Source organism: Pseudopipra pipra, chromosome 6 (genome assembly GCF_036250125.1).
Source record: "Pseudopipra pipra isolate bDixPip1 chromosome 6, bDixPip1.hap1, whole genome shotgun sequence".
In the NCBI taxonomy this organism is placed as follows: domain Eukaryota; kingdom Metazoa; phylum Chordata; class Aves; order Passeriformes; family Pipridae; genus Pseudopipra; species Pseudopipra pipra.
The window spans coordinates 3,601,856-3,614,894 of NC_087554.1; the positions used below are offsets into that span (position 1 = coordinate 3,601,856).

The following is a 13,039-nucleotide window of genomic DNA, read 5'->3' on the forward strand; positions in this document are numbered from 1 at the left end:
AAACCATCCATACCCCCAGGGTGTTAGAATTCCCTTGATTTCTTATGTTTACATGCTTTTCTGCCTAAGGATGTTTTTTTGGTATCTAGGACAAGGAAGAAAATAACACAATATATCTGCTTTCTTGTCCTTGTAAACATTTTTCTTAGACCTAATGTCAGTTGTCCTACATGTATTATACTTCAGAAAGCATTAAAGACTTCCAATTTGACCTATTACTCCACAACTTCATGCTGCCAAAATTGATTATATTTATCCCTTAAGCAAAGGATCATCTCTTATATCCCAATAAGATGCACTCAGTTGACTGTGGATCGAGGCTGACAGACCTGGAACAAAGTGAATGGGATATCCAGCACAAAAGAATCCCTGATCAGTGTTTGATGAGTGGGAAAGCTAAACTGGAAAAAAAAAATAGGACATTCAAACTACTGGAGTGTGAAGTAATCCCTGGGGGGGAAGAAGAAATAGAAATGTAATTTTTGGTAGGTTTTAATTACATACATATTCATATTATGTCAATTCATATTGAGAACAAAGACCCTATGGAACAGCCAAAAGAAAAAAGTGAAGCCGTATCAAGTATTAGCATTTAAGCAATTTATTCTTTAGAACAAACAGCCACAGCTATCAGCGACTGGGATTTCATCTCACTTACTTCGAGAAAATCCTCAAACTTATTTTTGAGAATTTAATACAACTATACATTTAACCAAGAAAAACTGATAGATGCTTTGAAGTAACTCCATGAATTTATTTGAATAAGCATATTCAGGGAAAAAAAAAAAGATATTTCTACTTTAAAATAGTATCTGATGACATCAAGTAAGGACTGCATCAAGTCTCTCAAAATATTTTCATATTTAAGAGTTTGATTTTCATCTGTCTAGCTTCACACTGCTAATTTCATCTCCAAATTTATTTTTATTAATCTGAATTTATACTGCAGCTTAACCAACCATCCAAGGCAGTTTATTAAATTCAAAATACACAAAAGTTCCTGTCCTGAAGAATCTCCCAAGTGACAAGCAAGACCAACAACGGGAAGAAGAACAGAAGCAAACAGATGTAAAGTAATCTCATCTAAGGTCAAGCCACAGGTCAAAGACAAAACTGAGAGTGAAATGCACCGTACTGGCTCTGCTGCCTCCCTCAGGCTGTCAAGTCTACTGAACCTCACTAGAACCTGGAAAAGAAGTGGTAAAAGTAGCAAGAAACCTGCAGAACTGCAACTTTTCCTTTGCTTTCTTATGGAGCAGATGACACAGTTTTTATGTTTCTTTCTTGTCCGTGGAAAAATGAGCACGGTGCAAGACAAGCCCAGTAATCCTCTGAGTTCCCCCTGTAGTTTGGCCTGTGCACTACCTTCTTCTCAGGGCTGGTTAACAGAATAACCCCATGTTGGTTGAATTTGTAAAAAATTCATACCTAAAATCAGGAGAGGATTTTGTAGATGTTTTTTTGGGGCAAAAACATCCATACAAAGTTCTACTTAAAAAGATGGCATCAGGCATAGCCATATTATTCTATAACCCTTGCTTGTTCAAAATATTAGTGCTTTATATTCCAAATTTCAAACATACTAAGCAAGCAGCCCTGAAATGATTGTTAAATCAAAACAAAACAAGATGCATCCAGGGATACTTGAAGATTTCAAACTGGCTGCCTGTAAAATGCTCAACCTTTTTTTTACCTAAATTTCCACCTAAACAGGTAAATATAAAAAAATATATATATTTTTAGGGTAAAGGAAAGCACAGCTATTTTAGGACCTTATGGCCACATCTTAACTGTGGAATTGACTCTTGGCATTTGCATCAATTTTGAAACTAAAAATACATTTAAGGCAAAAAATTACTCACCTTCACAGGGTGACTTTTATAAAATCACAGTCATGTAATCTTGTAGTATAGCAGACAAACAAAAACAGACCAAAAAAACCCAAAAAAATCCCCAAAGATGAAACTCCAGAGCACTCCATAAAGACTGCAGGCTCTGACCAAGTGCATCAAAAATGCAAGGTTAAGTTAACAATGTAAATGGAATTCAGCTAACAGATCTTATAAAGAAAATAATACTGCAATTATTAGAATAAACTATTCAGCCTTTACTTTTTAATACAAAAATAGTTAGGCTGGACTAAACACTACCATTGTAACACAGGTCTGGGGATCAGACCATGCTGGATTTCAACAATACTGCACCAAGAAGGCAGCATCATGCAGCCTTTTTCTACTTTTTATTTTATGGCAGTCATTCTTTTGTTTATGGCAGTCATTCTTTTGTTTATGGCTTTTAAAGAGAGGATTATAGCATTTAACTTAGATCAAAATAAGCATAAATCAAGCATGTCATCAATACTAATATTTTAAAAGTAATAATACAGATATTTTGAACAGGTCAAATTCATCAAATGAAGCAAGATACACTTTGAGTCTTTCAATATACACAATATACAGTTCAGGAACACTGAGGGGGGAAACAGTACCAAATGTTTACACACACACACAGCTGAAAAAGGAACCAGGGAAAAATACAACTGAAAAATTAACTACAGGAAAACACAGCTGCCTTCACCAGTGCAGAATCAATTTTACCTTGGTACTACAAGATGATTCAACTCACAGTTAAAAAACAAAATACCCCCACTCTGAATACTCAATACACTGTTATTGCAGGGATCTAGCTTATAGTCTAGCAACTTAAAAATGGTGAAATAAAGTTATCACAGCAGTTCTTTGTCCTCTTATGTAATTCTGAAAAGCACAAATAAATGGACAAAAATAAGTCAAAAATCATTGCTCTTCTGCCAAATGCCAAATCAATTATGAAAAGAGAAAGACTTAGGGACTAGGCGATTACTTGGATTCTTTCTTTTCTGTCAAAGTCTGTTCTTAAAGAGAAGAACTACAATGAAATACAAAAATTTAATGTAAATAATTTTGTCAATAGCCTGGTCATCAACCATCAACTCTGCACACTAGCACAGGAAAACCAAATTCATTCCCCTACAACCCTATTGTCTTTGTGGTGTCTACAGAGAAATTTGTAATACAGACACTACCTAAGCCTATGATATTTTTAAACAGAACCCTGGCTGGTGAATTACTTAAAATACAGGCACACTTCTGCAGCATTTTCTCTGATTACACACAGGGAGACAGAAACAAGACAAAGACACTAAAAGCAATTCAAACAAATTTACCCTTCTGATCCGCAGTTCTTCTATTGCCTCCAACAAACTCGTCTTGAAGTCCAACAGTCGAATGGAAAGTAACGTCTCTGATGGACTCTGAAGAGTGGAGTCAAGTGCCTGTGCTTTGAAGTCTTCATCCATTCTTCCAGCTTGTTTCTGCAAAACTAAGATGTGCATTTCCTCTCCAGTTTATCTTTAAGAGAACATTCAAACTGCAAAACTCGCAAATATGGAAGCGAACTCATTTTTGAAAAGAGTAAAAGTACCAACTGCAGCCACTGTGCAATTAGCAATATTTCCATTTCAAATTTGTGTGCAATATTGTAAAAGAAAACAAACAGCTTTATCAGTAATCCACAGTATTCCTTTCCTTCTCCCCTTTATTTTTTGGTTTGGTTTTAGTTTTAAAAACAAAGACTGATGAGCAGAAAGAAGTAGCACGGGTTGTTTTCCAGATCTCCTGCCCTGCACTGGCATGAAGGTGCTGCAATTAATGCATCAGGCCATGAAAAAGTAACTGCCTACCTACAAGATTTCAAAAATCACAACACAGGCTCACTTTTAAAGGAAACCTTCAGACTGGCCTGAAATTAGGAACTCAAGGTAATTCTCACAGTCCTTGCTTCTGAATTTTAACAAGAAAACTTTCTGATTCTGCTACTACTAGATCAAGTATCAAAATGTTGCACTCTAAACCAGCTGCATCAACTGTTGTCAAGCAAGGAGTTGTGCTAACATGAGCCCCAGGTGCCTCTGTTAGGATGAAGCATGTTTGTTAGTGACATCAGAGGTGATTTATTCATAAAAATTTTATTTCACATTTTATTCACAAAAATTTTATTTCACATTTTATTCACAAAACCAGAACAAGTGTACACACTTCATCTGTACTTCCCAGATTATAATTTTTAATTCTTGAGCCTGAATTTTCACCAGTCCACTAGAATACAGGACACTATCCCTCCCAGAGACACCCTGTGTGTGTCTCTGCACTAAGAATTACAGAGGTAGGGTTAGAGCACAGGAGTTATGACTGACCTGGCTGCTGCCACAGAACCTCTAGGAAAGAATTCCTGCAGGAAGAACAGAGACCTGGTCTGTATCATGGGGCCATAACAACTACAAATCAGGGCTCACCACTTTTTCTGCTGTTGTCTAAATAAACCCCTCACATAGATCACGTTTAAGCTGCTTGGTCATGGATAATAGATTGACTCCTTGCTCAGCTGCCCCACCACCAAAGTTATTTTGTTAGTGAAACAATGGGTTTGCTAAAAACAGACAAATCAGGCTCATTTTTGCCTTTCATTTTCAAACATATGACCAACACTGAACTGCTCAGTATGAAATATATAAATTCTTTTGTCGGTGTCAAAATGTGTGTGTTTGAAGGACTTCTGAAGAGGCAGCAAATCAAGTCTGAATAAGAACCATGTATAAACAAGCACCACTTCAGGCAGCAAATCTGTTGTGTCAATGTGCCAACATGAATCAGGCACTGTGCAGGCAATCTGCATACATTTTAGACACGGGGTTTTTTAAAGAAAAACATTAGGATAAAAACCCCACTACTTATATTTTAGCCAAAGAATTTAGAATTGGTGAACTCACACTCTCCCAAAAGCACATTGAAAATTTTGTTTGCTACACCCAAGTTTTCAAAACTGTTTCCTTACTGAGAGATGTTGCACCAATAACTCATGAAGAACTACCACAAACAAACTTCTGATATCAAGTACTGGGAGATGATCATAGCTACAAATCCAATAAAAATGCTCATATTATGCCCAATAGATTAGGCAGAGAGCCATTTGATTTCACTTTCACTCATCCTGTATTTTGATCTGAAGAGGACACTTTTGCAAATATAATGATACATGCTCTAATTCCATTGCTGTCAGGTGACATTACAGGTTTGGAGTTGGGCAATCCTAAAGTGATGGATTTCTACAAGACAGTGTTGGTACCACATGGAGAATCCTGGTAGCCTGTGTTAATAAGGGGTAAAAAAATTAAAAGTGCCTGTGAAAAACTTGGCTCAGAAAAAGGATCCATCCCACAAAGGCAGGTGCACTTGAAGAAGTGAACTTCAGCTATGAAATAATCTCTATTCAGGTCAGCCAGTAGAAGAATGTACATTAACTGATACACACCAGGGCTTCTGATTTTTCCTTCCCATCACAGAAGCAATCTGAGAATTATTTTCTCAAGGGGATGTTTTCAAACCAAGGCTATACTCTGAGGGACAGAAGAAAAAGGGCCTCAGGCATCCATGGGCTTTCTCTCAGCTCAGTGATCTCAGCAGGAGCACTTAACAAACAAGGTTTCCCCTCCCTGAGCCGTGAGTGAGGATAAACGCCTTCCCTCTTTCCTGAGTGAAGCTCACTGAGTCTTCCCCCATCCCTTCATCCTGACAGTACTATTTTCTCACGGGCAATTTGTACTCAGGCAGCTTTTCCAAAACTGCAACAAAAAATGCTTCCCAGCCTATTGCTGGAATCTGCAAGGAACAGTGTGTGTTAGACACACTCCCTCCTGCCCTCCTCGGAATTCAGCGCCAGACACCTCCGTGGGCTCTTCCAGCACTGAGAGATCAAAGAACTCAGTTACCTGCACACGAGTTTGCTTGGCTAGAAACTAAAATACACAAAATATAACAATAAGGTTACAAAATACTTTAAAATACCTAGCAGACTGATAAAATGCCTACTTTCGATATCACACATCAATACAATCCTCTAGAGCCACTGCAGAGGTACGTGATGAATAATAAATGCCCTTCATCACAGAAAATTTAAAAAAATTCTTGTGTAATCAAAAGATATTTCCAAAGAGATGCATTTTTACTTTAGCAATTGGTATTTGTCAGAATACCTGTAAAAGTTCCTATTTTGAAGCATTTACTATATTTGCTTTCCTATTATTTGCTTTACATTTAACAAAATAAGGACAAAAATTACTTTTTAAAAAGCACATTAAAAAAATCCATTTTAACACATTTTTAAGTGTTATAAAGGGCTTTATATCTTTGAAAAGCACTTATTAAAAATTACATCTTAAATACCCTACACTAGAAAGTAAGTTAGCCTATAAGCCTGATAGGGGTCAGGGTAATAACACAGAATGAACAAATTACACTGTCATTCCACTTAAATTATTTAAGTTATTTAATTTGACCTGTAGATAGTCTCTTGTCTTCTCATCATGCCTGACTTTTAAGTGGGAGGTCTTCATTCATGATGATCCTTTAATGGAAGCAAAGCTTTCTCCATTTAACCCATGGTGTTATCAATCATGTACAGGGATAAATGAGGCTGTAAGATTTTGCCAGTATCACAAATGACACTGTGACCCGAGGCCAACATCTTTATTTGCTTCTCCAGTGATTCACTTCAGCAGATATTAACCAATTTTATAATCCATGAAAGGCAAAATTAAAGGACACCATCCATAAAACAGAATAATTCCTATCAGCAACAAAGTGATGTCTGTATTATCTTATAAATTATATGGCCATACAGTGTGGTAATGTAATGAAGTAAAGATGGTAATAATCAAATGCCTAGGGCAAATGCTAATATGCATTTAATCACACAGCATGAAGCCATTTGTCACTACAGTTGAATGCATGTGTACATAAAATACATGAGTCACGTCCTTATTGTTATAGTATAACAGCAGCAATTTCACACTATCATTTTACCACAATAACAACTGCAGGCTTGGATATTAACTAAGGCATTCAGATGCCCCAAGTGCAACTGGGAGCAATATCTTAAAAAAAAACTATTTGGAAACACAGTCCCCCTGCTATTTCACTTCACACATTCCAATATTGCATGTGTGCAGAATTCCATAATATTTCTCTACAAACCCCCCCTCAGATAAGTTGTTGCAACACCCTGAGTTTCTTTTTAGAAACGGGGTAATTTATGGCATTTCAGCATAGGCTGGATCAATTTTTAAGCACGTATCAACCTTGGTAAGTAATTATTGATTTTCGTTTGTTTGTTTATCAGTACTTACATACACACAAGAAGGAGGCAAAACATCTGCCCTAAAACAATCCAAGGTGTTTGCGAATGCTGCCTCCAGAAAAATTGCACTGAAGCAGGATTAAATCTGGGCTTGGTGAAGCTCAGGAATGAAATTATTATTGGACAAACTTTACCTGCTTAAGTTCAGTAACTTCTGATCAAAGGGATGGCCATAAAAATATGTCTGTCCCCATAAGATGCAGAATGGGGAATAAGAATGAACTCTATCACCTCTGTGTTTCAGGTGCAGCCCACTAAAACTGACTTCTTACCTGTAAGAAACATTCCTACAACTGTTTGGGGAAAAAAGGACAAAAGTACTGCAGTACAACAGTACAAAACTGCAATAAATTCATCCAGGTACACAGGGCACCTAATACACCCACAGACATAGTTGTGTCCAGTCAAGAGCTGGAATTTAAATCTAAATATGATGAGTTACTGTATTTTCAAGATGTTAGTCCTGCTGTGGAACCATCAAGTCAGATTGCAGTTTAACAATCATGCTTCAGATTTTTGTGATGTTAAACTGAGGAGTATAGAACACTGTTTGCTTTTAAATAAAATTATTTTGAAAAATATTTACACACAGAAATGGCATAGTATGACTGAGTTTTATACGAGACGTCATAAGTATTATAAATAATCACCCTACTCAGGAGAAGGTTACCTTTATGACCATTAAAGACCAAAATACATTTAGAGGCACTGTGTGGTTCATAAAAACACAAGCCAATAAGTCTCACACACATTTTCACTTTCCAAGGAAATGTCTTTTTTATACTGTTCAAACATCTTCCTTTATTGGAGAGAACTAAAAGCAGATTTTACTACAACCCACTGTTATCTTCAAAAAAATAAAGACGAGATAAATCCTTAAGTTCAATCACAATTTTCTGAAGCTATAGCTTCCACAATAAGTTTAGGAATCAGAAAACAAGCAGCCAGTTGTACCAGAGGCGTCTAAAAGCCTCCAGGATTCTGCCAGGAAAAGCTCACCAGAAAAAACCACGGAAGCAAAAGCAGGTGTTCATCCTTTTCCAGATTCCACACATCATGTCTGTCTCACACCTTGGCTGCAGAAGCCAGGTGGGATTCCTGGTAAGATTCCTGGGTAAGAAAATCTCCTGGCACACAGTGCTCTAAAATGTGGACTATAAGACAACTTGGTACGTTGCCCATGTAAAGGCAACTGCAGAAAAGAAATCCAGAGTAAGCTACATTTTTTAAGAACCATTGACTTGCTAAGAACCCAAATGTAAAGGTGGCCTTTAAGTGGCCTAACACCTATTTTACCCATCTTAAATTTCTTGGGATCACTTTGAATAAAAAAAAAAATAATTTTTGAAGACAGCACTCTCCCTCTCACAATTGGCTTATTTTTTTATATATATACTTTAGATTCAGACATTCTTCTGTAGGTAGGCTTATTTATTTTCAAACTTTTACAGGCTGAAAAATATTGTATGCAGTTATGTTCAATCGTGCCTTAATCAATTTTTCAATTTAGGGATTCATAGATAAATGTTATTTTTCATTTTCTCCTACATCTTCCAACAAGAGTTATACCATTTTTTTTAGGAAAAACAGCTATTTGTGTACACCAGACACCACCCAAACTCAACCAACACAGTGAATTTTCCCACCCAGAATCCATCTGTACAGGTCCAGAAGTGCAACTCTTCAATGGAATTTCAAAAAATCCCAAATTTTTCAGTTTTCAAAAATGTATTGTCAACCTCATAAGACAATTTCTTTCTAAAAGCTAAGATTAATACACAAATATATTGGTTTTCATTTACAAACAATTATTGTTCTCCCTCAAAACAGAATATCAAGATGGAGACCCTTTTAAAGACTCAAAACCATAAGACAATAAAAATCTGATATTTGTATTTCTGTAGTGGTGATATTAAATCAAAAATCATTTGGAGGAGGGATGAGGCAGGCTTGTGGTTTTTGAATGCAGAAAATTATATGACTTATTGAAATTTCACAGCAAATCAAGTAGTACTGCCAATGCAAAGTACTAATTTTAAAGGACCGCCTTATGCTAATATTCATTCTAAATAAATATTGATTTTTACTAAAGTCCCATGGGATTTCCTCTTATTCATACATTACATAAGCACACATAATGAAAGAATAGCTGTCCTAGGTTGGGTAGAAGGTCCTTCTACCTCTCTATTCGTCTATAACGAACAAAAACCCAGTTATAATTCTCTTCTACTGAATTAAAGTGAACAGGAATGCTTTTCCTCGACCTGGCAACTACAGGATTTTTAAATTAGCCCAGAGCACAGATTTGGATCGTGTGTTGCTTTTTATACTGTGGGAGTCAAGTACAACGTTACCATTGGTGTGCAATTTCTGTTTGCACAATACACCTTTGAACACTGGTGGAACCAGATTTTTTCTTCCAGGTTTTTCTGGAGAACATTTCCCATCCCTTTACTAATGGATTAATAATACTTTGCTGTGCCTACTCTCTCAATAAGTGGCTCTATCTACCCTTTTTCATGCTCTTTCCCAAAGTTTGAGGTTACACTTTTTTTTAGCTTACCTTAGCAACACAGGGCAGAATTGTCTAGAGGACTCGTGGCAGGAATTCTGAAACAAGGCATAAAACATAAAGCCTGTTACCAAAGAAAGCAAAGATGTTGTTCTTTGCCACTCTAACAGCTGAATACTTAAAATAACAGACTTATTCCTGACAGTACATATCCTACACTTCAGCTCATCTTAGCCAAGGAAGAGATTTGTGAATGTGCAAGTGCTTCTTATTTTCCAAAGACAGAACAGTCACAGTCACATCAAACTGCCCTTATCAATGGAACCAGCAGTTTCTGGCCTAAATTCAATGGCATTTGTTTAACTTCTCGATAAGTGTAGAGATTTTAATTGTGGAAGCTCTGCACCTTTTCTACAGTTACCTTTGTCAAAGCCTGGGAAAGTATCATGTCCTGTCCAGGTGGAAACCAATGTTACCTCCATGAGACAGCACAAGAACTGTCCTCAAAAACGTTTAGGATCTTTGCTGACAAAGCCATCATTACTCACCAGTAATCTGAAACAACCTGGTTGGTGACATATCACCTTCCAAAGTTTTAGAGTTTAATAAAACTGTGGGAAAAGTATTGGATAAAGAACTCTCCACTGTTAGAACCCTCAGGTTTTCTTTGTCAAGGAGCAATTGGTCTCGTTTGGTTGTTTACTTCTACTAGTTTGCCTGGAAGGTTTTAGTTGTGTTTTTTCCTCTTTTTTCCTCTTTTTTTCCCTCTTTTTTTCCCTCCACATTTCCAACTCTGTTTCAACACATTAATGAACTGTTAGGGAGTGCAGGTAAGTTAATTATTATAAAATACAGTGCTATGGTTAACATCTTCATCTGTCTTTCATACCCAGTTAAATAAACCAGCTAAGCTTGTTATACGGACACTCATCATATGATGCCAAAAAAACAACAACAAAAAAAGAACAAAAAAGAAGGAAAGCTGAGAAGACCAAACTGATGACCCAGAAAGCATATGGGAAAGTCCCTTTGAGAGTCTTCTTTATTCAATCAGCAATACTTCATTTTGATGTGATAGTGTTTCAAGCAATTATTGCGGTGCTCCAATTCAGCTTTTTAGATCATAACCCAGTAAAGATTACTCCCATCAAATACAGAGGTCTAGGAAACATAACTTGAAGAGTTATGTTTTGTCAGTTCCTCCAGAGTCTGTATTAGCTACCTGTTGGATTTTGGATGAAATTTAGGAGGTTGGAGCTGAATGTCCAAGCACTACATTGCTTGGAATGTGAATTTTTCCTACTACTGAACAAGAGGTTGCCTTCAGTAATTTGAATTCTTTTGATGAAAATACATAACCTTTCACAAGCTAGCCAGTCCAAGCATGTCCCAAAAATGGGTGATCTAAAATTTTCATGTCATGTTAGTTGGTTAGTAGGGCTAACACATAAACACGTTATCAAGATCCTTACTTTCTGTAATCAAAAGTAATTACAAAATATATTGTGTCTGTCTTTTATAGGGTAATACTATGGTAAGACCACAGATAATAACTGAAGGTGTTTTCAACCACAAGTAAAAATACTATTAAGAAACTAGGAAAAAAAAGATAACTCATTTCAGCTCAAATTAAAAGAGGAAACTATATGAGCTGCACTCTAATTAAGACTGCAAAATTGTTCTCTACTTATAACATGTTTGTATGTGGGATTAAATTCTCCTTCTCCCTAACCTTTCAATCCTAATATTTTTCAATATTTAATCAGCATCCCGTTAGCTATTAGTGTAGAGGCATTAGCTGTTGAAGGTATTAACAGAACATGGATTTACCCAAATTTTACAGGCACAGAAAAAGCCAGAGGAGTTTTAGCGAGACGAAAAGCCGTTTATGCCCGTTTTAAACACCATACTGCCACCTAGTCGACAACCTACCGAACTGTGCCGTCCTCCACGCACCGTAATCGCAGCTAAAGCCATGGAACAGAAATCGAAGCGTTTCCCAAACGCACGTTTGTGCAAGGACTAAGGTTTTAGAAGCAATGAGAGCCCCAGCTAATCTCCCCGTCCAGCAGCAGCACTCTGCCAGCACAAAGCAAGCAGAACTGCAGCTTTCAGAGCTCATTCACATGTGATTCACTGCAAAAAATATGGATTTATTCAGGTAGCATTCCCATGTGGCAGCTGCTACTTGCTCATGGTTATAGTCGTGAAACATCTACACCAAGTGTAGAACAAGGAAATAAATAGACACGGTACCATCAATTAAGGGATCAGTCCAAAAAAATACAATATGAACGTTCAAAATATTCTCGCTGAGGAATGAAGAAAACCATCCCCATAGACGAGAAATATAAAGACCTGTGAAATTTAGTTTTATCAGTTAAGGGAGGCTAACAGCATCACTCAGAACCACACTGAGCTGTGGAGGGTTTCTTACATGACAGTCTCATTAAGGGGAATAAATTGCTCTCTTGCCTAAATCTAATCCAAAAGATTAGGGACACAGAAGCAGGAGGAGCAAATGATCTCCTGTGTCAGCAAGTTCACTCACTGCTGATATGGAACCTCCTTCCAACATTTTGGAAGTATCTATGTTATATCCAGAAAAAAAATTATTTCCCTGAAGGCCAGTTTGTTTCTCTTTTTTCTTCCCTCTTCCTTTAAAGGTGTCTGACAAGAAGTACCACTTTTTCCTCTACAAACCATTCCTCAACTAATTAAATATTTTGGTATCCCTATGGCAAAGCTTCAAAAGGAACTCAATTATTATCTCAGTGGGGCATAACATATGAAAATCGTTTATTTGCTGCCTGAGCATATGTTAATACTAGTGACCAAAAAAAAAAATCCTATCTCATCATAGGAACGACTCCCTTATTCTGTATATGTGCATCTAGCTCTCGTTTAAAGTAAGGAAATCTCTGCAGCACCGGGATTGGAACAGCTCCCACAGGAGATCAGGAACGGCAGCAGAAGGCAAGGAACAGCCTTGTAACCAGAACACAAAGTTTTACATCTCCTGCTCACGCCACAGCACCCCCAAAACTCCAGAACAACAGAGACTGCAAGAAAGCAGGCAGGGGTTCTCCTCCCTCTTTGGGTACCCAACCTAATACATCAACGGGAACAGCACTTTTGCAGGACAGAATGCATGAGCTTCCTGTAAAGAGCATTAGAAGACAACAGTTACACAACACAGTGATAAAAAATTGAATTCAAAAGACATAGGAAACCAAAAAACAGCAACACTTTAAAGATGACACAAACACACTGAAGACGTACTTTTAGAACTTT

The 13,039-nt window shown here is 37.0% G+C and overlaps 1 protein-coding gene across 6 annotated transcripts in view; it reads right to left on the minus strand.

The window, feature by feature from the left end:
• Nucleotides 1-13,039, minus strand: part of CCDC73 (coiled-coil domain containing 73) — a 77,916-nt gene that overhangs the window by 51,065 nt on the left and 13,812 nt on the right. For 3 of the 6 annotated variants that reach the window (XM_064657058.1, XM_064657059.1, XM_064657060.1), the window contains 2 exons: nt 9,797-9,843; nt 3,206-3,360 (listed from right to left, as the gene is read on the minus strand). In XM_064657058.1, the coding sequence (XP_064513128.1) occupies nt 3,206-3,337 (132 nt within the window). In that variant the 5' untranslated portion in view covers nt 3,338-3,360; nt 9,797-9,843. Of the gene's footprint in view, nt 1-3,205; nt 3,361-4,234; nt 4,265-9,796; nt 9,844-13,039 lie in introns of those variants that run through there. The other 3 variants (XM_064657062.1, XM_064657063.1, XM_064657061.1) reach the window with 2 other exon arrangements.